This window comes from Pituophis catenifer, unplaced genomic scaffold (genome assembly GCF_029215685.1).
Source record: "Pituophis catenifer annectens isolate HBS135680 unplaced genomic scaffold, rPitCat1.0.hap2 SCAF_3, whole genome shotgun sequence".
Taxonomy (NCBI): Eukaryota; Metazoa; Chordata; class Lepidosauria; order Squamata; family Colubridae; genus Pituophis; species Pituophis catenifer.
This window is the reverse complement of record NW_027256883.1, coordinates 206,418,722-206,444,350: the sequence shown is the minus strand read 5'-3', so window position 1 is coordinate 206,444,350 and position 25,629 is coordinate 206,418,722. Positions and strand designations below refer to the sequence as shown.

Below are 25,629 nucleotides of genomic sequence, written 5' to 3'. Positions count from 1 at the left end.
GAATTGATCCTCTCCCAACAGGCACCAGAGAGCGAGGTGGAGAGGAGCTCACACCGCGCTGAGGTGATGGCTTCTCTGTGCTACGTCGAGGAGGGAGTGGATAGGTAGCCACTCCCCGTGAACGAAATTCCTTTAACCCAACATCTAGGTCTACTGCAGCACTAAACCACTCCGACAGCTTTGGTGGTAAGCCCCTATAAACACAGGCCTGTCTTAGCTCCTTATCCAGGCCCATCCGAAATTGGTGCACTAAGAGCCGTTCAGGCCAGGACCGTAGGCGTCCGGCTACTGTACGGAAGTCCTTAACGTATTGCCTGGCAGGACGCCCGCCTTGCCTTAGTGCTACTAGCTCCCCTTCTAAAAGCTGTGTTCTTGAGTGGTCCTCGAAGCGGGAGCGTAACGCCTCCAGGAACAACCCTACGTTTGCTAGTTCTTTTGCATGATCACTGTGAAGGTCCGCAACCCAGTCCGCTGCCTCACCTGTGAGAACAGTTGTAATGGCAACCACAACCGCCCACTGTGATGGGTATAAATGGCCATAGAGGTCCATATAACTCAAAATTTGACTTAGAAATAAAGACACTCTGTCCGCACTACCGTCGAAGGTTGCTTGTATAGGGGGAGGGCCCCAAAGGTGTTGTTGCGGCTGGCCCAGTCCAGGCACCCACAAAGGAGGCGGGCCAGCCGCCCGGGTATCCTGGATATTACCCGCCCCGCCTGCCGGCGGACCGGAATGGTCGCGGGGCCCTGAGGGACCCACAGGTGGGGCCCCATGGCGACGCATGGTCGCCCGGTCCAATCCACGCGCGGGCCCCCCCCCACGTTGATGGAGCCGGATCAGCAGGGGGAGGCTCCCGCCGTCCAGGGCGATTCACTCCTCTCTCGATGCGAAGCTTCGGACTAGCGAGATGGAACCGGGTCTCCGTACTGCTTCGGGTGTCCCCTTGCCAGGCGTCCTGACTTGGCGCCCATGGCTGCCAAGATGGGGCGTCTCTGAAGCTTGCTTCCCCAAATTTCTCACGAAGCACGTCCAGGGTGGAAGCCCCCACCCCCGTGGAGTAACTCCAATCACACTCTTCCTCCTCCATCCAACGCCGCTCCCTCCACCCCTTGAACGAGGGTTCGCTCGACTGGGGGGTCAACTGCTTAGTCCCAGCGATAGCGGAACTCTGCCACCACTCCCCCACAGCGAGCTTCCCATCGCTAGCGCCGGCTTGCCCCGCTTCCGTGGGGAGGGACTCTTGCAGCAGTGGCAACTTTTCTCTGGGACGTACCACCTGCAGCTCCGTCTCCCCCGTCGTCTGGACCGCCTCCACGACGGTGTCCTCTGCCGACGCCTCCTCCAGCCCCGGTGCACCGGTCTCAGTACCTTCCGCCATGCCAGTCAAACCGGGATAAAAGCAACGCCGACTTTCTGTCAGACTTGACGCCGTGAGCCTGGCCAAGCCAGGAAGGAAATGCTACAAACAGCAGTTGGATGCTTCAGCAGTTTAATTCGTTCAGGCAGCTCCGGCGAAAGCAAGCAGTACAAGTGCGATTAGCACAAAGTCGGCGTTGGGAGCGTCTGCCTCCCAACGCCCTTTTAAATCTTCGCGCCAGCCGCACCCACGCCCTTCCGGGTACGGCGGTCCTGGCGCATGCGCGGAACGGCTCGTCACTCACTTCCAACGAAGAGAAGGTGTCAATTGGCAAGTTTCCCTATGCCGGCCGCTACGTGACCGACCGCCTCGGATATCAATCACCCCCACCACCAATGTGTCTGTGAGTCCCCAACCACCCCCCAACCAACCCCCACAGTTCTTTATTTTTGATAGTTGTCAATCAGGGCTTCGTATGTGCCGATATTGGTTGTATTGTCGAGAAGTGGTCTCGACACTCTCTTTCTTTCTCTCCCTTTCTATTTCTCCCTTCCTTTCCTTTTTCTTTCTTTCCCTCCTCCTTTCCCTCCTTTCCTTTCTTCCTTTCCTCCTTTCCTTTCTCTTTTTCTTTCCTTCTTTTCCTTTCCTTCCTTCCTTTTCTTCTTTCCTCCTTTCCTCTTTTCCCTCCCTCCTTCTTTCCTTCTTTTTTTCCTTCCTTCCTTCCTTCCTTCTTTTTTGAGGCTGAGATGGCACCTTCCATATTAGCTTTCAGAAGAGTTCTCAGCTTCTTTTTTATAGCAATATGAGGGAGCATAAGGGTCCCCAAAAGTAGGGGCTGTTGGCCAAAGAACTTCTGGTCTTTGACATTGGTTTGATGGTCATCTGACGCCCAAGGAATATTTATTGCAATTTCCTAGAGAGTTATGTTTCATTGTTTTTAGGATAGGAGGAGCCATCACAAGGTTTGGGTGAAGGCTGCGTATAAACAGGTTAATAAATAAGCACCAAAATAAAATCTAGCACTCTGTTCAGTGCAGAGAAAATTGCTGGGCTGGGCCAGAAGAGAGACCTGGGTGATTAGGAAGCCCTATTTTAATTGAGCGGCTGTGAATGTGCTGCCCTTGTTAGAATCACAGAATGGGGAGGGCGCCTCAGAGATCATCTAGCCCAAACTTCTGCCCAATGCTCAAATACGGTGGCCAGATGTCTCTAGAGTTCGAAATCCTAGGAAAGAGAGCAGGACTTGGGCAATGGTAGATGAGAAAGCGATCCAGGTATCTCCCAGAAGATGTAGACCTGTCCTTTATTGTCCCCTAAGGCAGAGGACCAGAAGCAGTAGGTTAAAATTAAGAAGTTCAGGCTAAACATCAGGAAGATAATTCTTCACTGTATAGACTGTGGAACAGGCTGCCACATGAAGCGGTGAATTCTCCTTTGCTAGAAGAAGTCTTCAAATGGGGCAGTGGACGGTCCTTGGTCAGAAGGTTGTAGTACAGTGTTTCTCAAACTTAAGCCACTTTATAAATTGTGTGGGCTTCGACTTCCAGAATTCCCTAGTCAGCATAGCATAGCATAGCAGGTTGGGGAATTCTGGGAGTTGAAATCCACACAATTTAAAGTGCCCAAGGTTGAGAAAAGCGCTCTACTACCGGTAGTAGACCCATAATTAAACAAGAGAATGGAGACACTGACTTCTTTGGTAACTTCCAACTTGTGATTTCATGAACATCCCACTTTATAAGGCAGCAACAACATATGTTTTTTAAAAAGGAAGGGGACTTTGATGTCATGGGTAGATCCACTATCTTGATTCCTTTACGGGTGTCTCTGATTTCCAGCTTTTAGTATTTCATGGATAGAGATAGACAGCCTCTCTAAGCATTTCTTGGGTGAGTAGGTGTCAATGGGGAAATGCATATACTGGACTTCTGTACAATCATATCCATTGTACAATGAGTGTGTTGTGATCCATAAGTCACCTTTTTGCCTTTTTTTTAATAGCTCACTTTAGTTTTGAGGGTAATGGAAGGATTTCAAAGGGTGTCAGATATGAGGGATTAGGATTTCCCCCCCACCCCCATCCCCCAGTTGACCCATTATCGGTCTAAAACTTGGTTGACACTGGTTGGCATGCAGCAAATAGAAATCCAACTTATTGCAAGCCCAAACATCTATTTTGATCTGTTCCTCTGCAAGAGAATCTGTGAATCGGATTTAACACAGTATTTGTAAACTCTATGTAGGCTCTCCTTAATCCGTATATATGAGCTTCTTGTAATTTCCCATACAGTACACTTGTCAATTGAATCCAAATGCAGTTTTTTTAAAGTTCCCTACCCTATTCAGACATTAGATGTACATCTGATTCTATCCAGCCTTAAGGCAAGCAGGGGGTTGGACTACAAGACCTTTAAGGTCCTTTTCGATTCTATTGTTCTGTGTTAAGGCAATCTTCCTCCAGGGGCATCCTTTGTGTTTATGTCACCCCTAACCAAGATTAGCCAGGTTAAGACTGACATAATCACTCATAACAAAAACAATCCTAACCAGGATTGTTTTTGTTAGGAGTGATTATGTTACTCCTAACCAGGATTTTTTTTTTAATTGAAAAGTTTTACAAAAAAGAAAGAATTTCTCCCCCACATTCCCCCCACCCTTTGCCCCCCTTCATCCCACCCTCCCCCCCTGACTTCCCAGAGCAAAATACAAGGTATTTCATTTAGTCAAACATAAACTAGATTAATCTACTTATCCTCAAAGTACTACCTCCCCCACTGAAACCTTAACTCTACTACCGATAACCAAATACTTCTAATACTAACAGTCATTCATAAGTTATTTGATATTTTCTTGTCTGATACTTATTTTGAATATAATCAATCCATCTTCTCCATTCCGATACGTATCTTTCTTGCGTGTGGTCCTTCAAGTATGCCGAGATTTTTGCCATTTCTGCTAGGTTTGTTACTTTCAATATCCACTCTTCAATAGTAGGCAAAGAGTCTTTGTTCCAATATTGAGCTACCAGCAGCCTAGCTGCTGATATTAAGTTCAGAATCAATTTAGTCTCTGGAACTGTACAGTCTGTAGTTATACCCAATAGAAACAATTGAGGAGTAAATTTCAACCTTCTTTTCAAAATGTTCTGCATCACCCACCAAATTTTTATCCAAAATGTCTTGATTTTCTTGCAAGTCCACCATATATGATAATAGGTTGCATCATTACATTCACATCTCCAACATTTAGCTTGCAAATTCAAGTACATACATGATAATTTCTTAGGATCTAAGTGCCATCTATAAAACATTTTATAAAAATTCTCTCTCAAATTTTGTGCTTAACCAGGATTGTTTTTGTTAGGAGTGATTATGTTACTCCTAACCAGGATTGGTTTTGAGAGGATGATAGCTTCTTTGGTGGGGATATTTATCATAGCCATGGATGTATGACTCTTGGAAAGCATGAACCTGATTTTGAAGGAAGATAGTGGTTAGACTGGACAGCCCTCTGGCTGAATGTTTAAATGTGGGTTTCTACTGAGCAGGGGTTGGTCTGGATGGCCTCAAGGGCACCCTTCCAACATTTTGGTACCAAGAGTCTCCCCCTTTCCCTCCGATATGCTCCTAACTGCAACTCCCAAGGCTGTTATTTCTAGTTGTAAAATTCAAGGCATATGATTATACCCATGTGTTTAATGCAACTTTTTCCAATTAGCATCCAGATTCATATGTTGACCTTTGACTTCAGCTAATCACTGTGCTGGCTGGGAATTTGTAATCGCAGCATATCCAGAAGACAGGGAAGGGTGCTTTAAAGCTACTACAGGCAATCTTCCACTTACTTACCACGGTTCATTTAGTGACCATTTGAACTTAACAACAGCATCGAAAAAGGTGACTTTTGACTGTTTTTTTCACACTTACGATCCTTGCGGCATTCATATAGTCACATGATCAAAATTCAGAGACTTGGCAACTGACTCATATCTATGACGGTTGCAGTGTCTCTTTTTGCGACCTTCTGACAAGCAAAGTCAAGGGGGGAAAGCCAGATTCGCTTAACAGCCGTGTTGCTGCAGTGATTCACTTAAATGTCGTAAATGGGTCAAAATTCACTTAACAAATGCTTCACTTAGCAACAAATTTTGGGCTCGTTGCGGTTGTAAGTCGAGGACTACCTGTATTAAAGATTAATAATGATTATTTCAGATTAAGATTATTTAAGATCCCATTATTAATCTTTAAGAAGAGGGGAAATGAGCTTAAGATCGTGCAATTAAGTGTGCAATTGTAAGCATTTGTGGGGTTACAGTAAGAATACTGTAACCCTACAAACACAACCTGTTTTCTAGAAGTTGCACTTTTTAAGATCCTACCCATGTAGGAAGGTCGTAACATGAGGACTAGAAGAATGTATGATCAGTTTATCCATTTGACCTCAATGCCTTTTAGATTGCATAGCAACCCAGGTCCCTCGTCCTGGCTTAGATTTTGCTTTTTTGAAAGTAATTCCTCTTGAATATTGGGCTACTTACTTTCAGGTGAAGAATTCATTTCCAAGCTCTATTTAGCAGGGACCACCTCTCTCGAGTTTCTTTGCCTTTACAAGGTGACCCCGTCTTACTGTCATAAGGTATTTTGCTTTACACAAAAGCTACTGATTAGCAAAGAAGGGGCCCTCCTCCGTGGAAGGATTTAGATGGTTAAAGGTGGGGAAATGCCCTTTTAACCTTCTGCAGAATTCTTGTGTTGCCCCAAGTAGCCATTAGGACATTTTAAGCATATGGTTGAAAATGTAGATCTGGCACAATCTTGGGTTTTGGGAGAAGATTTTTTGAAGGGCCTGGTTTTGATTCTCTCAGCTGCCCAACGTGAACTTCCTCTCAAAGCCTCCAGAAGTTGTGAATGCTCCAACACTGGGAGTTTTTTTTTTTTAAAGAAGAGATCAGACAACCATTTTAGAACATAGAATAAGTAAGAGGTGGAAAGGGACCTTGGAGGTCATCTAGCCCAACCCCCTGCATGAGCAGGAGACCCCATACCATTTCAGAAAAAAAATGGGTTGTCCCATCTCTTGAAACCTCTAATGATGATTCATCCACAACTTCTGAAGGCAAGCTCTTCATTAGGAAATTTCTTCTTAGTTGTTTCTCTCCTTGATTAATTTCCATCCTTTGGTTCCTGTTTTACTTTCTGGTGCTTTGGAAAATAGATTGTCGTCCAGGTGGGTGGGCATATGGCCTACTGCGGTCACTGCTACTGGTTGACCTGAACTGGACAGAACCAACTGAATCCCACAACTGGTTGACACCCTCTCTTCTTTATGACAGCCCCTCAAACATTGGGACACTGCTATCATGTCTCCCCTAGTCCTTTTCACTAGACTAGGAACATATCCAACTATTCTTCCTATGTTTTAGTCTCCAGCTCCCTAATTATTTGTCTGAAATGGTATAGTTTTTCCTGCCTGAGCAGGGCACTGGACTAGAAGACTTCCAAGGTCCCTTCCAACTCTCTTATTGGGTTAAAGCCAGTAAGTTAGACCTTATTAATATATATAGAATATTCAGAAAGTTTAATAGGTTTAATAGTAAAAATAAAATGAGGTTAGACAGCCAAAATAAGGAGTATGTTGAGATTAACAGTAAATATGAAATGAATAAGTTGGGTTTAATAACAGAAACAAAGATGATAATGTTGAGTTTAATAGTAAAAATAAAATATGTTGAAATTAAATATTTTTTGAATGCTTATAATAACTGTAATGACTTATATTTTTAAAATATATCCATTTAAGTAAAAAGAGAAAAATGGAATGATATTTATTTGGTTAGGTTTTAAGATTTAAGTAACGGGTTTTTGGGATAATGGCATAGTTAAATAGATAGAATTGAGGGAAATAACTGAGTAAAATATTAAGTTGTGTTAATTTGAAAATTAAGATTTGTTAGTGATTTGTATTAATCTGTAACCGGATCAATGCTTCGTTTTGGAAAAGATGTGTTTTATGTTTTTAAAAAAATAATAAAAACTTTTTTCAAAAAAAAAAAAGAATATTCAGAAAGTCCATGTTGTAAACTAGGCTGGGAAGTTTTTGAAAAATGGTAATTGTATGCTACTTTCATGTTGGAAGTGTGGAATTGACATCTCCCTGAGGAGATGACCAGGAACTGATTTAAAGAAGATTTACCTTTTAAACAAGTAACTTTCAGCCAGATGTCCATCCTTTTTACTGCTCTGGTCTCCGTAAAGCAAGGGTCTCCAATCTTGGTAACTTTAAGACTTGTGGACTTCAACTCTGGGAAGAGTTGAAGTCCACAAGTCTTAAAGTTACCAAGATTGGAGACCCCTGCCATAAAGAAAGGATGAGATGCAGATGTGAGGAGCTTATCACGAGAAATGATCCCTTGGGGAAAACTTTGCCGACCGAACCAATTCCTTTAGGTTTCTGAACTTCTGACACTTCTAAACTTTAAGATCTCATGAGCTCCTTTCTAATCCACCTTCCAGATCTACGTAGAACAAGGATCTCCCAAGAAGCTAAGTAGGTTGAGGTGTCGGACTGCGGTCTTGATTTTTTTTTCCTTTTTCCCTTTTTCAGGTGCTTGAAAACTCTTTCGATTGTGTAACAGCCCAGAAGTTTTAGCCAAACGTTTTGTGTACCTGTTCTGGTCCTTTCCATCCAAGTTGTTCACTTGTCTTGACGGAGTCCCTGTGATCACCTGTTCGCTGCTGCTTTTTGACCAAGTGAAACTTTGCTTTGAAGGATATAAAATGTATCAAAGCTTGGCCCTTGCTCCAAATCCTGGCCAGTCAGCCTACCCCCACGATGCCAGCAATTTCCTGCACACCCCAACAAGCCCAGCTGTTTACGTCCCCACCAGTCGAGTTCCCTCCGTGCTCCAGGGCCTGCCCTACCACCTCCAAAGCTGTGATCCCACCCACCAAGGCCATCCTCTGGGCAGCCACCCCGGATGGGGTCAACCAGCCACCGCTGAGGCTACTCACTTCAACACTGGCAGCCCTCACCCGCCTTCCAGTTTTGCCTACACCCACAGCCCTCCTGGGGGGAGCACTGCCGGTCGAGACGGGGGCTACCAAAGCCCGCTGTTGCTGGGTGCCGGAGGAGGCCGTGACCAGTATGGGAACACTCTGATGCGTTCGGTCAATGGATCCTACTCCAGCCCGTATCCCGGCGCTTATGTGAACCCAGCGGAGATGACGCCATCTTGGCCTGCCAACCATTTTGAGAGCAGTGTCTTCCATAGCCTCCAGACGCGACAAGGAGCCTTGGCAGGCCGGAGATCGTACGGTATGTAACATTTTAACTCTACTATTTTTTACAAAGAGCTCAAAGCAGCGAATATAATCAACACACCTTCCTCCTATTTTTACCACAAAAACATTGTGAGGTGGGCTGGGCTAAGAAAGAGGGACAGGCCCAAAGTCACCCAGCCAGCTTTCATACCTAAGGTGAGACTAGAATTCACAGTCACCTGGTGACTGGCCTAAAAGTTACCAGCTGCTTTCATGCCTAAGTTGAGACTAGAATTCACAATTACCTGGTGACTGGCCTAAAAGTCATCCAGCCAGCTTTCATGCCTAAAGTGAGACTAGAATTCACAGTCACCTGGTGACTGGCCTAAAAGTCACCCAGCCAATTTTCATGCCTAAGGTGAGACTAGAATTCACAGTCACCTGGTGTTTGGCCCAAATCACCCAGCCAGCTGGCTTTCATGGTTAAGATGGGACTCGAACGCATGATCTTCTACTTTCTAGCCTCTTTTGTAAAATGCAGAGCTTGGGAACAGTCACAAAAAGAGAAGGCAGAGAAGTCTGAATCATGCCATAGTCAGCATTCACAGGGGGCAGTGAGGAGGTTAAAGGAAATTCATCCAAGAGCTGAAATTGTTGGATAAATAATTCTGTGCTGAGAAAAGATTTCATTTAGGAGCGACGTCTGCGTTGCATGTGGAAAATCCACATTGGGGTAGGTTATCATGATTTTCCTAAAAGGTTTCCTTGGAGAAAAAATGCTTGTGGAAACACCTGGGTACCACTGCATTGCTCTTAGAGAACAAATCTATTGATGGCTAAGTGATATAGGATCTCCTGCTGCTGTTTGAGCATGGGGTTGGACCGGAAGACCTCCAAGATCCCTTCCAGCTCTTATTCCAATTGATTGAATTCCTTGTTATGGAGTCAAGGGTTTTATCAATTACTTGCCGAAATCGTTTTTGATGAGAGGCTTTTACTTTTTTACTTTTTACTTTTATTTGATTTGTATACCGCCCTACTCCCGAAGGACTCAGGGCGGTGAACAGCCAACAATAAAATACATACATACAAAATTTAAAAAGCAGAAATAAAATCGAATTAAATAGTTTTGACATTTGGTTTATATTATTGGAATCTTCTCAGGCACTTCAGTTAATTTAACAAAGGTTAACTTTATCCCAGTTTTGTGCTTTATTCAGTCATGGTTTCAGATCTGTTGTGTGAACCAGTGTCATTACAAGGGGAAGAGTGATAACAAGTTAGTTAGAAGATGGGTAGTGGTAGTGGTGGGAATTCTAGTTAATAAAATCTTAGTTACTCTGATAAAATGGGCTGCCAATACATTTAATAAATTATCATAATTGCCAGAACCTGATGTTCTAGGATCTTTTACCAAATGCTGGTTGAAGAATGAAAAAAAAGTAATTTCTATAACAATGAGCAACTAGAAACTGTAAAGAACCGTTCTGGTGTGTTCTAACATGATTGTATAGTGCAGTGTTTCTCAACCTTGGCCGCTGGACGATGTGTGGACTTCAACTCCTAGAATTCCCCAGCCAGCAGAGCTGGCTGGGGAATTCTAGGAGTTGAAGTCCACACATCGTCCAGCGGCCAAGGTTGAAAAACACTGGTATAGTGGGATACAGTTTTAGCAGTTAAATTCATAGTGTGAAAGTCACTATAGAATAATGACTGAATGACCTTGAATGTTAACAAAACACTTGCTTTAAAATAAGAGCTTGAGTGGAAAAAGATACTTGCAAGCCTCATTTGTAGATTGTTCTAAGCAGTGAGATGTTTAGCAGACAAGAATGACTGAGCTCACACAGAGCAAACACACAATATTATTTATTTAGCAAATGTGGGAATCTGGTTGTCGATATATCTCCCGAGTATTTCTCACTTCTTATGTATGGATCAATTACCTTTGATTCTATGTCTGTTAGGATTTTTTTTTTCTAATACAAATCAATACAATTCTTTATTGGCCAAGTGTGATTGGACACACAAGGAATTTGTCTTTGGTGTATACGCTCTCAGTGTACATAAAAAGAAAAGTTACTTGGCGGCCCAGAGGTGTTTTTTTCCAAAAGTCCAACTGGACTTTCTTGTATTTTTTTCCCCCTTTGAAAACATTTTGCTTCTTTTTTTTTTTTAATTTTGATTTATATGCCACCCTTCTCCGGAGACTCAAGGCAGTTTACAATCGCTAAGCAATAGCCTTCATCCTTTTTGTATATTTATACAAAGTCATCTTATTGTCCCCACAACTGGGTCCTCAATTTATCTACCTTAGAAAGGATGGAAGGCTGAGTCAACCTTGAGCCTTGGCGACATTCGAACCTGCAGTAATTGCAGGCAGCTGGTCCTAATAACCAGCTTAATAACAGGGTGCCTTAGACCACTGTACTACCTTCTCATCCAAGAAGCTTCTCCAGTTTGGTGGAGACCCTTCTCAGCAAGAGCCTCCTTAATATCTATGGAGATTCTCAAATCATCCAGGCCATAGTTGTCCCAAAGGTGCTTTTCGAAAAGGCAACTGGAACTTCCTTGATTATTTTTTTTTTCTCTTTGAAAATGTTTTGCTTTTCATCCAAGAAGCAGAACTGAAGAAGCTGCTTGGATGAGAAGCCAAACATTTTCAAAGAAAAGGAAAAACAAAAGTTCAAGAAAGTTCAGTTGTCTTTTGCAAAAAAAAAAAAAAAAAAAAGAGCACCTATCGGACAATCGTGACATGGATGATTTGAGAATCTTCTTAGATACTTTCATGGTAGTATATTTCTCTGCATCAGAGGTATTGGGATCAGGTTAGTATCTTTTCAAGGACTTTTTTTTTTTACAAAGTGATTTTACAAAGTAACACACTCCAACCAGTGATGAAATCTAATTTTTTCTACTACCGGTTCTGTGGGTGTGGCTTGGTGGGGGGGTAATGTGACTGGGTGGGTGTGGCCAATTTTTTTTTTTTTTTACTTTTAAAACCATTTTTTCTACAACCTCTTCGGCGAAAAAAATGCTTTCAAAAGGCTCTGACAATCTAAGCTGAGTTGCCTGATCGGCAGAGGCTTTTGTTCTTTTAAATGCCTCTGATGATCCAAGCTGAGTTGCCTGATCGGCAGAGGCTTTTTTTAAAAAAGCATTTTTTTCAGCCGAAGAAGTTGTAGAAAAAATGCTTTTAAAAGTAAAAAAAAAAAGCCTCTGATGATTGTGCGGCTCAGATGGGGGTGGGGGTAGGGATTTTTGCTACCAGTTCTCCGAACCACCCGCCTCCATCGCTCCGGATCAGGCGAACTGGTCCAAACTGGGGAGCATTTCACCCCTGACCCCTTAACAGAAGTCACAGCATACTATGAAGGTATGGCCAAAGATAGACACAAAAAACTAAAAGGTTTTAAGGGTGGGATGGAAATTTCTTCACACAGACAGAGTCATTACAGGAAAGTAGTTTTGATGAGCTTTTAATGATGAATTCCAAAGGAAGACCAAGTACCCATTAATTAGTTTCTATTGGAAGTGCCCTTGGCGAGGCGCAGAAATGTAGAATGGTGAGCTGTATTTCCAGGGGTTTTTAAAGAAGGATCTAAGTTTTGTCTCATTAGTTCCGGGATCATGTTGGGCAGATCCTGAAAAATAAAATGTGCCACCCAGCTAGAATTGAACCAAACATGCATTGACTTGAACATGCCTGACCTGTTGCCAAGTGTACTTTGGAGTTTGTGACTTTGAGATTTGACCTGGGCATGGTGTGTGCACATATCAGCACGCATACCTCATCAGCATAAAATGCCTTTGGATCTCCCACCCCCTCCCCCCCTTCCCCTTATTGCAGGGCCTGTCAAAAAAGCCAGCCCAAGTGGGGAAATAAGTTAGTTAGATAACATTCAGAGCAGCCAAATGTAGGCCTTGGGGGGGAAAGTTTCACTCCTGAGAAGTTAAAGGAATAACAAGATTTGGAAGGGACCTTGGAGGTCTTCTAGTCCAACCCCCTGCTCAGGCAGGAAACCCTATGCCATTTCTGTAATCTCTTAAAAACTTCCAGTGTTGGAGCTTTCACAACTTCTGCAGGCAAGTTGTTCCACTGTTTAATTGTTCTCACTGTCTGGAAATTTCTCCTTAGTTCTAGGTTGCTTCTCTCCTTGATTAGTTTCCACCCATTGCTTCTTGTCCTGCCTTTAGGTGCTTTGGAGAATATTTATTTATTTATTGGCTTGAGAATAGTTTCTTTGTGGCAACTCCTGAGATATTGGAACACTGCTATCATGTCACTCCTGGTCCTTCTTTTCATCAAACTACACATACCCAAATGGAACGTAATTTCCTTCCCACCCCTTCAGTTTTCTTTCATTGCCCTCAAAGGGATTAGCACCTTATTCTAAGACAGTGTTTTCTCAACCTTGAAGATGTGTGGACTTCAACTCCCAGAATTCCCCAGCCAGTCATGCTGGCTGGGGAATTCTGAGAGTTGGAAGTCCAGACAAGACGTAGGGGTCGAGAAACACTGCTCTAAGCTTGTACATCTTCCCACCAAGTGTTAAAATTTTCATCCTTTGGTTATAAGACAAGGGCGACTCATTCAACTTCAATCCTTTGGAAAAATAATTTCAACCCGTAGGAAAATTCATGGGAGAGAAAGCTGATTGAACAGATGAAGAGCAATTATGGGCCTGGTGGCTCAGCAGACTGATAGCATTGTGATTAACACCAGCTGTCTGCAATTACTGTAAGTTCGAATCTCACCAGGCTCAAGGTTGACTCAGCCTTCCATCCTTTCTAAGGTAGGTAAATTAAGGACCCAGTTTGTGGGGGCAATAAACTGACTTTGTATAAATATACAAAAGGATGAAGGCTATTGCTTAACGCATTGTAAGCTGCCCTGAGTCTCCGGAGAAGGGCGGCATATAAATCAATTTTTTTAAAAAAAAAAAATTGAAGAGTAGGACTTAACTCCTATTCTGATGCCAATGTTGGAGCATTAATATTTTTTTTAAGCCTGTACATTGAAAATACTTCTTCCAAAGGTTTGGATATTTTGATTGTTCCCAATTTTAGTTGAAACAACTGAATTTGTTGTTTTAAAAAATGGAAAATATAAAAGCTTGTATAGTTGGGGAAGACTTTTCTGCTAGCTTATTAAGAGGGCTGTGCATTTAAAGAACTATTTTTTAATTTTAATTTTATCTTTTTTTTTTTTGGAGCAGAATTAAAATAGGTACAGGAAAAAATAACTTCTAGTAAGGGCCTAGCCCTTTTTAAGTTTCCTCCTTCTGCCAGCCTATTCTTAGCCCTATATTTATTCCAGATAAAATTCCCTGGACTTTTTCCATTGAAAAGGAGCAGGGAAACCGGTGGCAATACCGCCGGGGCCCCGATTCCTACACCGAATCTCGGTTCCTCCCCGGTTTAGCCACTTCGGCATTTCTTCTCTCCGGTTTTTAAACTTTTGCAAAAGCTTAAAGCAGCGCCGTGGCCGGAAAGGGGCTTTAAAAAAAAATAATAATCTCGCGGAGTTAAAATGAAAGCAGTAAGTGAGAGTTTTTCTTTCAACCCTTTAACTTCGTCGTTTTTATGCTGACTTCAGGAGTGACACGGGTTTGGCGTTTCAACGAAGGGAAGCAGATTTATAGCCGCTCCGATGGTGTTTTTTTTTTTTTTTTTTAAACAAAAAGTAATTTATGGAGGGAGAAAATGACTTTTCGAAGCCAACTCGAGTTCCTAAATCACTAAAAGGAAAATCTCGTGGACTGTCTCCCCACCTCCATCACACTACCACCACCCCCCACAAGCTTTGCCCTCCGTGGCATCCCATCAGTTTTGAGATCCTGAAAAATCCACGCAAGACACGGGAAGCCGCTTGGCTTTCGTTTCACACGACGGAGAAAGCGCGCAAGGAGGTTTTCTCCGACGAGGAATCTCCGAAACGGGCAGGGGTGGGGGGCTAATAAAAGGAAGGCTTGAGTTAATTTGGGGTGTGGGTGTATGAAGCCCACCCCTTTGATGCGGCTTATCGTGGTTTGTTGATTTGTTGTTGTTTGGTTTTGCAAGATCCCTTTTGAAAGCAGTCTCGAGGTCAGTTTTTTCGGGTTTTGTTGGCGTCTCGGATTTTCCGCCTTTTATCCATGCCTCCTCCCTGCCTTGTTCTCTTTCTCCGAAACGCGCCGTCGAATTCAAGACGGTGTCCCCACAGTTTTTCCCGTTTGAAGGAGGAGGAGAAAGTCTCGATTTCTTTTATTTCGTAGACTTTTTTTCGTGCTGGAAAGCCGTGCTTGATACCGGAAAGTTTTCAAAACAGATTTCGGGTCCCTATTTCAAAAACTCATTTTTTTAAAAAATGATTTATTTTTTTTTCCGGGTGTTTTTTTTTTTCCCCTCTCCATTTTTTTAAAGCTCCGAAACAAGAAAATGTTTCGCCTTTCCGTTAAGCATTCTCCGTTGTTTTTGGTGTTATTTTTTGTTTTGTTTTGTTTTTTTACTTTCTCCCTGTCTTGTGGGATTGGGTCGGAATCCGGATTTGTGATGCCTCTTTCGCTAAAGCAAACGAAATAAAATTGCATTAAAACGTTTCGTCTTAATCACACGGGCGTCTTAATACGGTGGTGTAGAACGGTGCAATTGGCAAAGAATTTGCAGGCTGATGCCCAGGAAATTGGAAAGCAGGTCCCTCAAATTCTCAAATGTCCTTAAATGGAAATTAATTCTATGAAAAATGCATCAGGTTATTTTTTCCATCCACCCCCCCTCTTAATTCTTCAGAATAAATCTATATATTTAGGTGGGAGTTTTTAATTAGCCCAGGTGGATGTTTCTTTAACAATTTTTGTGGCATGCTAACAAAGTTACATCTTTACAGGATAAAAATAGTATTTATTTTCTTTTACTTTATTTTATTAAAAGGTGCAAAAACTATTTGTCATGAATCCCCCATTATATATATATAATTTCCAATTTTCAACAAGAATCAAATACTGCATATTTGGAAGTATTGTATTACAGTATGCTAAAAATTTACACGATTACTTCTACCAGTGTTTTAATGTATGCCTTAAAATGAAATTGAATTTAACAAGCCTCTTTAAAAAAAAAAAAAGATAAAGATCATAAGTTTCCACTAAAAATCACATCCCTTGAATTGGGTGATTTAAATTGCTTTAACTATGAAGTGTATCACTTAGCATGTTAAAAGCTGCACAATAATTATCTTGTAAGCCTGTGTATTCTTTTTTTAATTGAATGCATATTTGATTTCTTTCAGATGTATTCTTTTGCTATTTTTTTCCCCAAATCTTCCAACATTATTAAGATGGATTCAGGACATTTAAACGAGAAAAAGCAGTTTTAAAGATTAGGATTGGAGCAGATTTAGATGTAAAAAGCCAATAGAGTTGAGTTAGGAAGAAATAATTTCATTAAGAAGAAAAGCATCCAAGTAAACAGCTGGTGAATAATGGGCATGCCTGAATTACACTAGACACAATATAATACTGAATTGTGCGAATAGTGAACTAATTCTTTCTCCTGTTCCTTATTCAAAATTCACCTTTGAGCAAATATTAGCTTCTCTCTTTAGAAGCTAAGCAGGATCAGTCCTGGTTAGTACTTGGGATGGGTGACAACACGGAAAGACTGTAAATTACACTATGAAATGGGGGGGGGGGAATTCCCAGAGGACAATGACAAAACTATTTCTGTCCCTTGGCTAAGAAAATAACATGGATTATATCCATGTAAACTTGACTGGAGGCCGTTTTTATTTCTAGCTAGATTGTGAAGGGGTCAAGATTTAGTTTGGATTTGGGTTGGTTGGGTTCTTTTTCCCCCTAGACATTTTAATATATTTTGTCTTCTGTGCTACCTTCTTCAGCAGACATTCTTAACCATAAAAATAAAACATTTGGGATTACCTTGCAAAATGTTTAATCAAAGGCATGATTACCAAGGCCTGGAAGGAAACTGTTTTATGTGTAGGCTGATGTTAAATAACTTCTATTTATAGAGTTAAAATGCTTCTATTTATGGCTTGAACCAGGCTGAAAAAAAGATTAAATCTTGTGGCATTTGCAGGGCGTTGGCAGAATTAATATATCCAGGTAGCCCTCGAGTTATGACCGCAATTGAGCCCCACATTTCTGTTGCTAAGCGAGATAGTTGTTCAGTGAGTTTTGCCCCATTTTATGACCTTTTCTTGCCACCGTTGTTAAGTGAATCGCTGCAGTTCTTAGTAACATGGTTGTTAAGTGAATCTTGTTGGCTTTTGCTTGTCAGAATGTCACAAGAGGGGATCACACGACCCTGCAACCGTCATAAAAATGAGTCTGTTGCCAACTTTTGATCACGTGACTATGGAGATGCTGCAATGGTCACAAGTGTGAAAAACGGTGCAAAAGTCACTTTTTTTCAGTGCCGTGTTAGCTTCCAATGGTCACTAAACAAACTGTTGTAATTCGAGGACTATCGGTCCAGGGGTGGGTTCCACTTACCTTTACTATCGGTTCGCAACTGGAGTGCACCCGCGGATGCACAGAAGCTTCTGCGCATGCACAGATCATCAGTGATGACGTAGGGGCGGGTGGGTGGAGTCTCCCACCGCTATTACTACCGGTTCGCAAGAATCGGACTGAACCGTCTTCACTGTTCAAGATCTGTCAATTCTTCTTCCAATGTTTTCTATCTTAGAAAAGGCAGATTATCCAGAATAACAATATAACAAAAAATATTTTGGGGCAAAACGGGAAAAAAAATCAATGAAATAAGTTTCCAGATTTGCTCTGCTCAGGATAACGATTGGATGGCAAATCAACAGGATTTTGGGTTGTTTTTTTTCAATATCTTGGCGTCTTGTCTTTAAACCTGACTTCTTTTCAGCTGGAAACGAATGGCAATTATTCACTTTCTCAGCTTAAGCAGAATCAAGGGTCACATGAAAATGAACCATTTTAATTAAAATTAATCTAACCTCTCTCCCGGGTTAAATTGACTCAATAACCTTTGGGGTCATATCAGGGATGTTGTTTTAACCAGAAAAAAAAAAATGATGCTAGCTAATAGTTCAGACAGAAAAGAAGCCGTTGTTAAAGATATTGTCTCCTAGATAAAAAAAAAATAGAATTTGGGTGTGAAACTCGGAATGGAAGGAATCCTATTGGGAAAAACCCTCTTCTGTATCCATAGAGGTAGTCCTTGATTTACGACCGCAATTTAGCCCAATATTTCTGTTGTTAAGCGAGGCAGTTGTTGTGAAGTGAATTTTGTCCCATTTTATGACCTTTCTTGCCTCAGTTGTTAAGTGAATCACGGTTGCTAAAGTGAATCCGGCTTCCCCATTGACTTGGCTTGTCAGAAGGTTGCAAAAGGGGATCCCATGACCCTGGGACGCTGGGGACCGTCATAAATATGAGCCAGTTGCTGAGTGTCTTGAATTTTGATCGGTTGACCATCGGGATGCTGCAATGGTCGTAAGCGTGAGAAATGGTCACAAGTCACTTTTTTTTTAGTGCTGTCGTAACTTTGAACGGTCATTAAATGAAAGGTGGTAAGTCAAGGACTATATATATTTACATGCGTTATACTCACAATATACATGACAGAGTGGGGAAATGTAGCTTGATGACAGAATTTCCTGACAGAATAATTAAGCAGTGAAACGACTTGCCTCCAAAATTCGTGGGTGCTCCAACACTGGAAGTTTTAAAGAAAAGATTGGGCCACCATTTGTCTTAAATGCTATAGGGTTTCCTGCCTGAACAGGGGGTTGGACGAGAAGACCTCCAAGATCCCTTCCAACTTTGTTGTTCTGTTCTATTCGATTCTATTCAATTCGATTCTATATCTATTCCTTATTCTCTACTCTATTCTATTCTATTCCTTGTTCTGTTCTATTGTCTAGTCTAGTCTAGTCTATTCCTTGTTCTGTTCTATTCTATTCCTTAGTCTAGTCTATTCTATTCCTTTTTTTTATTTTATTTGATTTATATGCCGCCCTTCTCCGGAGACTCAGGGCGGCTTACAATGCGTTAAGCAATAGCCTTCATACTTTTGTATATTTATACAAAGTCAGCTTATTGCCCCCACAAACTGGGTCCTCATTTCACCTACCTTAGAAAGGATGGAAGGCTGAGTCAACCTTGAGCCTTGGAGAGATTCGAACCAGCAGTAAATTGCAGGCAGCTGTGTTAATAACAGGGTGCGTAGACCACTGTACTATCAAGGCTCTATTCCTTGTTCTCTTCTGTTCTATTCTATTCCTTGTTCTGTTCTGTTCTACTCTATTCCTTGTTCTGTTCTATTCCTTGTTCTGCTCTGTTCTATTCCTTAGTCTAGTCTAGTCTAGTCTATTCCTTGCTCTGTTCTGTTCTATTCCTTGTTCTCTTCTCTTCTCTTCTCTTCTCTTCTATTCTATTCTATTCTATTCTATTCTATTCTATTCCTTGTTCTGTTCTATTCCTTAGTCTAGTCTAGTCTAGTCTATTCCTTACTCTGTTCTGTTCTGTTCTGTTCTATTCCTTGTTCTGTTCTATTCCTTGTTCTGTTCTGTTCTCTTCTATTCCTTGTTCTCTTCTGTTCTATTCTATTCCTTGTTCTCTTCTGTTCTATTCTATTCCTTGTTCTGTTCTATTCCTTAGTATGGTCTGGTCTAGTCTAGTCTAGTCTAGTGTAGTCTAGAGAGAAAGGGACTGACCCTTTCTCCCAGTCAACTTTTATGCTGAAAACAGGATTAGAACTCAGTCCTCCTGGTGATTGGTCCAAAAAAAAACCCCAGCTAGCTTTCATGCCTAAGGCAGGACTACAACTCATAGTCTCTTGGCTTCTACCTTGGTGTCTTAAAACGCTAGAACAAACTGGCTCTCCTTACGGTGGGTCAGTAATTGAAATTGACCAGAATGCCTTGGATTTTCTGCCCCCCTCCTCAATCTACAACATTTACAGGGCAAGCCGGGGTCAAACGGAGTATTCAGGGCCAGCACTTAACCCCTTCCAACAGAAATCATCCTTCAGTAAGCTCTAAAAATGGCACAAGGCTTGTGTTTTCCTTGGCACAAAGCTGTTTTTGCAAAAAAAAAAAAAATGTTGCTGCCGCAGTGGTGGCAGTGATGGATTGGTTTTCTAAAGTTCCTGCTTCTCTTCCATCTGCTCCCCTTTTGGGTTGCCACCACCTCCCTGGTGTTGCTGTAGGGCCCGTCCTTGCTACAACCTTGGATTTATTTGGCAGGACGCGTCGTAGAAGAGGTTGCCTTCCGTGTTCCACAAACACACAGCCACGAAGTTGCATGTTGCAACACCAGCAGCTTTCCGATTTAAGAGCAGGATTCAACCCTGAACAGAATTACGCCCCTCCCCTTATACCAGGGGTCGGCAACCTTAAATACTCAGAGCCATAAAGGTCCTAACCAGAAGGACACACACACACACACACACACACAATTCTGGAGCTGACCGGAAGTCTGGTTCCCACACCATAGAGTCTTCTCCTAGCATGGCGTCCTTTTTCCTCTACCTGTCCTAACTGAAAGCCCTATCAATTGTGGAGCTGACTGGAAAACCTGCCCCTTGCCATAGAGTCTCTTTCTGGTGCACTGTGATCACACACACACACACACACACACACACACACACACACACACACAGCAACCAGAAGCTCCTCTCAAAATTATGGTGCCGACTGGCGACGGAGCCGCAGCAGAGGGATGAAAGAGCCACATGCGGCTCCAGAGCATGGGTTGCTGACTCCTGCCTTATACCATCTTTTCATCAACTCATTCAGAATAACAGAATTGGAAGGGACCTTGGAGGTCTTCTAGTCCAACCCCCTGCCCAGGCAGAAAACCCTACACCACTTCAGACAAATGGTTATCCAATTTCTTCTTAAAAACTTCCAGCGTTGGAGCATTCACAAGTTCTGGAGGCAAGTCCTTCCACCGATTAATTGTTCTGTCAGGAAATATCTCCTTAATTCCAGGTTGCTTCTCTCCTTGATTAGTTTTCATCCATTGCTTCTTGTCCTGCCTTCAGGTGCTTTGGAGAATAAGTTGATCCCCTCTTCTTTGTGGCAACTCCTTAAATATTGGAACACTGCTATCTTTCTTTCTTTGCCCTTGCTGAACCACACTGACACACAAAACTGTGGTGTCACAGAATAGAGTCAATTGTGGTGACTTTTCTAGGTCGATGCATGTTGCCCCATATCTGGATTTTCCGGGAGATTTGAAGTTTCGATTCAGAAAATCAATACAGGTAATTCTCGATTTACGATCACAATTGAGCTCCAACTTTCCGTTGTTAAGTGAGACATTTGCCATTGTAACTTCACTAAATGGTCACTAAACGAACTGTTGAAAGTCGAGAATTACCTGTACATGTTTGGGATTGGTTTGAGGGAAGTGCTGTCGTGCATGTGAATAATCCCACCGAATCAAAAGTTTGAAACAATTTGGAAAACTGGTTGGGAAATCTGAATTGGCAGCTTGGTCAAATTATTTTGAAATCAAATATTTGAATGACTTAGGGCTAGGCCCACCCATACTTTCATGGAAGGTAATTTTCTCAGCATTTCCCTTGATCAGAATTGAGCTACAGGGCTTATCTGGCCTATTTTATCTTCGTCCCATCAGGGCTGAGAAGAGTTGGGCTACAGCACACAGCTTTGATGACAAATGGACAGCTTCCACTTAGTATTATTGTCAGCCCTATTTGGGGAAGGTTTTCGTGGAATAATGACATTAGGATGTCTCATGCCCTCTCAGGCCACCTGGAAGAATGTGATGGTCATCCCTGCTTTATATATCTGCCCAACAGTTTGTTTACTAACCTGGTGCTTCGGTTGTTCACCCAACTGCTCTGATGATCCTGGGGCATCCATCCATTTGGATGGAAAGCAAAGCAAAACCATTTTGCTTCTCTCAATTCCAAATGAGCTTTCTGGATGGCCCCACCAAGGACAATAGGTTGGCTGGAGGAATCCCGAACCATTGCCTAGGGCAGGGGTCAGCAACCTGTGGCTCTGGAGCCACATGTGGCTCTTTCACCCCTCTGCTGCGGCTCCCTGTCACTCAAAATATGCATCACAAGCGCCAATGTGTGACACCCACCAGCACACAATTTATTGAGCTTTTCAACCCCCGGTAGGCCAACCATGGATAAATCCAAGAAAAGAAAAGTGTCAGAAGAAAGCATAATGTTTAATTCAACTACATATGCTAGTTTTGTGGCCGCTCAAGAAATAGTCAGGCACGGGAAGGGTTTTGTGGCTCCCGGTGTTTTCTTTTCTGTGGGAAATGGAACACCCATATGGGCTAATTAAAAACTCCCACCTAAATATATAGATTTAATCTGAAGAATTAAGAGGGGTGGGTGGGTGGGAAAAATAACCTGATGCATTTTTCATAGAATTAATTTCCATTTAAGGAAATTTGAGAGAGAGAGAGAATGAGAGAGAGAATGAGAACGAGAGAGAACAAGAGAGAATGAAGAGAGAATGAGAGAGAGAATGAGAATGAGAGAGAATGAGAATGAGAGAATGAGAGAGAACAAGAGAGAATGAGAAAGAGAGAGAGAGAGAAAGAAAGAGAGAACGAGAGAATGAATGAGAGAGAGAGAATGAGAGAGAATTAGAGAGAGAGAATGAGAGAGAGAATGAGAGAACAAGAGAGAATGAGAATGAGAGAGAACAAGAGAGAATGAGAAAGAGAGAATGAGAGAGAGAGAGAATGAGAGAACAAGAGAGAATGAGAAAGACAGAGAATGAGAGAGAGAAAGAGAGAGAATGAGAGAATGAGAGAGAATTAGAGAGAATTAGAGAGAGAGAATGAGAGAATGAGAGAATGAGAGAGAATTAGATAGAATTAGAGAGAGAGAATGAGAGAACAAGAGAGAATGAGAAAGAGAGAGAATGAGAGAACAAGAGAGAACAAGAGAGAATGAGAGAGAGAGAGAGAGAGAGACTTCTGTAGAGAGTCTGTCATTTGTCAGGTCTAAGCTGTCGGAGTGATTGATACGCAGAGTTCAGTCTACGCGGACTTTCTCCGTCAGCCAAGACATTCCAGCAGGCCTGGTCCAGCCTGCTTGTCGCCAGCAGTCAACAAGCAACATGGTTTGATTGAAATCAGGGAAGTCTCCTCATCCTCCCTCTCCCTCCTCCCCTTTTATCATCTTACAATAACATCATCTCGATCATTTATTTTTACAACCAAGCCGGGGCTGCGTGTCACCCGGCCCTTGCAAACTGCATTAACAAAAGGGGGGGGGAGGTGTCTGTGTTTTAGTAAACTTTACTAAGGCACCCTCCGTGCCTCCGAAGAAGTCAACGGCCATTAGTTCCTGCGTTTGCGTAGACAAGATAATTATATTGCGGAGTTTAGAAGAAAAGGAAGAGGAGTTAACCAAGGGGAATGCTTGAAAGAAATAGGTTAATGTGCTGAAATCAGAAAGGAAAAAAAAAAAAACAGGCTAATGTACCTCCTAAAAGTGGAAAGTAACAGAATATAAGAGTGAATGTTTATTTGAGGCGTTCTTTGGTGTTCTCTGAGCTTGGCTGTTTTCTTGCAGACATCTTAAGCCACCTTGAGTCTTCAGAGAAAGGCGGCATACAAGTTGAACAAATAAATAAAAATAAATAAATTTCATTAACCAAACTAGGTAACATCATCAATATTTGGGTAATGAAACATCTGCAAGAAAACAACCAAGCTGAGAGAGCATCAAAGGACCCCCCCCCTCATTTCAACCCAAAGCTACAAATCTTCTCCTTTATCGGTACTTATTTATTTTTATTTAATATATACATTTATATGGCTGCTCAACTCACACAGAGGCCACTCCACGTACAGTAGCTTACAACATTAAAAACCCACAAAATAAAACCCAGTAAGTATCCTTTATTTTCTATGTCCCGATCTTAAAACTCTTGAGGTAGATGCAGTTTGGTCTCGTCGAAATCGTTGAGGAAGAATATATATATATATATATATATATATATATATATATATATATATATATATATATATATATATATATATACACACACAATAGGTGAAGCTTTGTTTGTTTTTAGAGCTTTATGGTTGTTTAAAAGAAGCTTGTCTTCTCTGGCCACCGCCTGTCTGTGACAAATAGGTATTTATGATTTTATGGGACCTGGATAATTGCTTGTTTGAAATCCTGATTATTCTGGAAAGGTAGAGCCAAGAACAATTATTATTTCTACACATCGACCCCAACTGAAAAAAAGAATTCTTCATAATTAAACCATTGCAAGGGTTTCTTTACCCAATATGAGCTGGGTTGGGGAAACTGCAGAATTCTTGTAAGTCAAAAGGCAACAACTTACGACCATAAAATACAGTCATGTTGTGCTGGAAATACGGTCGTAAATTCTGTCATTTGTTCAGTGGGCCATCAAGTACCCATGTCCAGCCATTTTTTATTTTTTGGGGGGGCAGGGATTGTTAAGCGGCCATGGCAGGCATAAAGCCACCACAGCAGTCATTAAGTGAATCCATTGTTTGCAATGGTTGGTTTTCTGCTTTAAATTGCAAATTTTCTGTGTTTAAGTTGTAAACTGTGGTCATGGGGTAGCAGGACACTGCAAATGACCATAGATGAGGGCCAGTTGCTTAATGTCCATAACGGGATCACATGACCAGAGGGGGCAGGCTGTTCATCATAACTTTTCTGCTTGCCATTATTCCCACATAGCTTATAAAACATAAAATAACGGAGTTGGAAGGGACCTTGGAGGTCTTCTAGTCCAACCCCCTGCTCAGGCAGGAGAGTCTATATTATTTCACACAAATGTTCAGTCTCCTCTTAAAAAACTTCCAGTGTTGGAGCATTTACAACTTCTGGAGGCAAGTTGTTCCACTGATTAATTGTTTTAACTGTCAGGAAATTTCTCCTCAGTTCAAGGTTGCTTCTCTCGATTAGTTTCCACCCATTGCTTCTTGTCCTACCCTCAGGTGCTTTGGAGACTAGTAAAACTCTTTAATAAAAAAGAAAAAGAGAGAGAGAGAATAGCTTGACTCCCTCTTCTTTGTGGCAGCCCCTGAGATACTGGAACACTGCTATCATGTCTCCCCTAGTCCTTTTTCAATATACTAGACATACCCAATTCCTTCAATCTTAAAATATGAACCAGTTGCCAAACATCTGGATTTTGATCATGTGACCCTGGGGATGCTGCAATGGTCATAAGTCTGTGAAAAAGGGTCATAAGTCGCCTTTTTTCAATGCCGTTGTAACTTTGGGCGGACACTAAACCAACCGTAGTAAGTCGAGGACTTCCTATGTAGGTGAACCTTCATTTTCAAACACAGTTGGGAACCAAACATTTTGTGGCTAAGCAAGGCAGTCATTAAATGAATGAGGGGTGATTTCACCACCTTCTTTGCCACCATTATTCAGCGAATCCCTGTGGGTCACTAAGTGAATGATGCCATCGTTCAGCAAATCCGGCTTCCCACACTGACTTTGATGGTTGGAAACTGGCTGGGAAGATTGTAAATAGCGATCCCAGGATTGTTGCAACCATCATAAATAAATGCCGGTTGCCAAATGCCCAGATTCTGATCACACAGCTGTGGGGAATGCTGCAATGGTCATAAGTGGGAGGATGGGTTGCAAGTCGCTTTTTTTTCAGTGCCATTGCAACTTTGAATGGTCACTAAACCAAATGGTCGTAAGTCGAGGGCTACCTGTATCTGGTCTAGCTTGAGGATAAGATTTTATGAAATGCCGTGTGAACGCTGGTGTCAAAATAATGTGAATATTTCTATGCTACTACTGGCTGCTGAAGCGCTTTGAGTAATATTCTCAGGTTGTCTCTCCTTGGGTCAATGTGACCCAGATTTTCAGGCTAATAAAGTGGCAAGTAATTTGATACCAGGCAGTGGTTTTTCTCTGATCGCGCTGTTCCAGATCAGGATGTTCCAGAATCACGGCGAAACTGAACTCTCTGTTTTTCCATCCACATTTTGAGATAGGAAAAATCCTGCCCTTTGCTGCTT

General features: G+C 42.1%; 1 protein-coding gene across 4 annotated transcripts in view; it reads left to right on the top strand.

The window, feature by feature from the left end:
* GATA5 (GATA binding protein 5) overlaps positions 1-25,629 on the top strand; it is a 61,994-nt gene that overhangs the window by 8,853 nt on the left and 27,512 nt on the right. For 2 of the 4 annotated variants that reach the window (XM_070940121.1, XM_070940118.1), the window contains exons 2-3: positions 5,109-5,254; positions 7,962-8,672. In XM_070940121.1, the coding sequence (XP_070796222.1) occupies positions 8,135-8,672 (538 nt within the window). In that variant the 5' untranslated portion in view covers positions 5,109-5,254; positions 7,962-8,134. Of the gene's footprint in view, positions 1-5,075; positions 5,255-7,961; positions 8,673-25,629 lie in introns of all 4 variants that reach the window. The other 2 variants (XM_070940119.1, XM_070940120.1) reach the window with 2 other exon arrangements.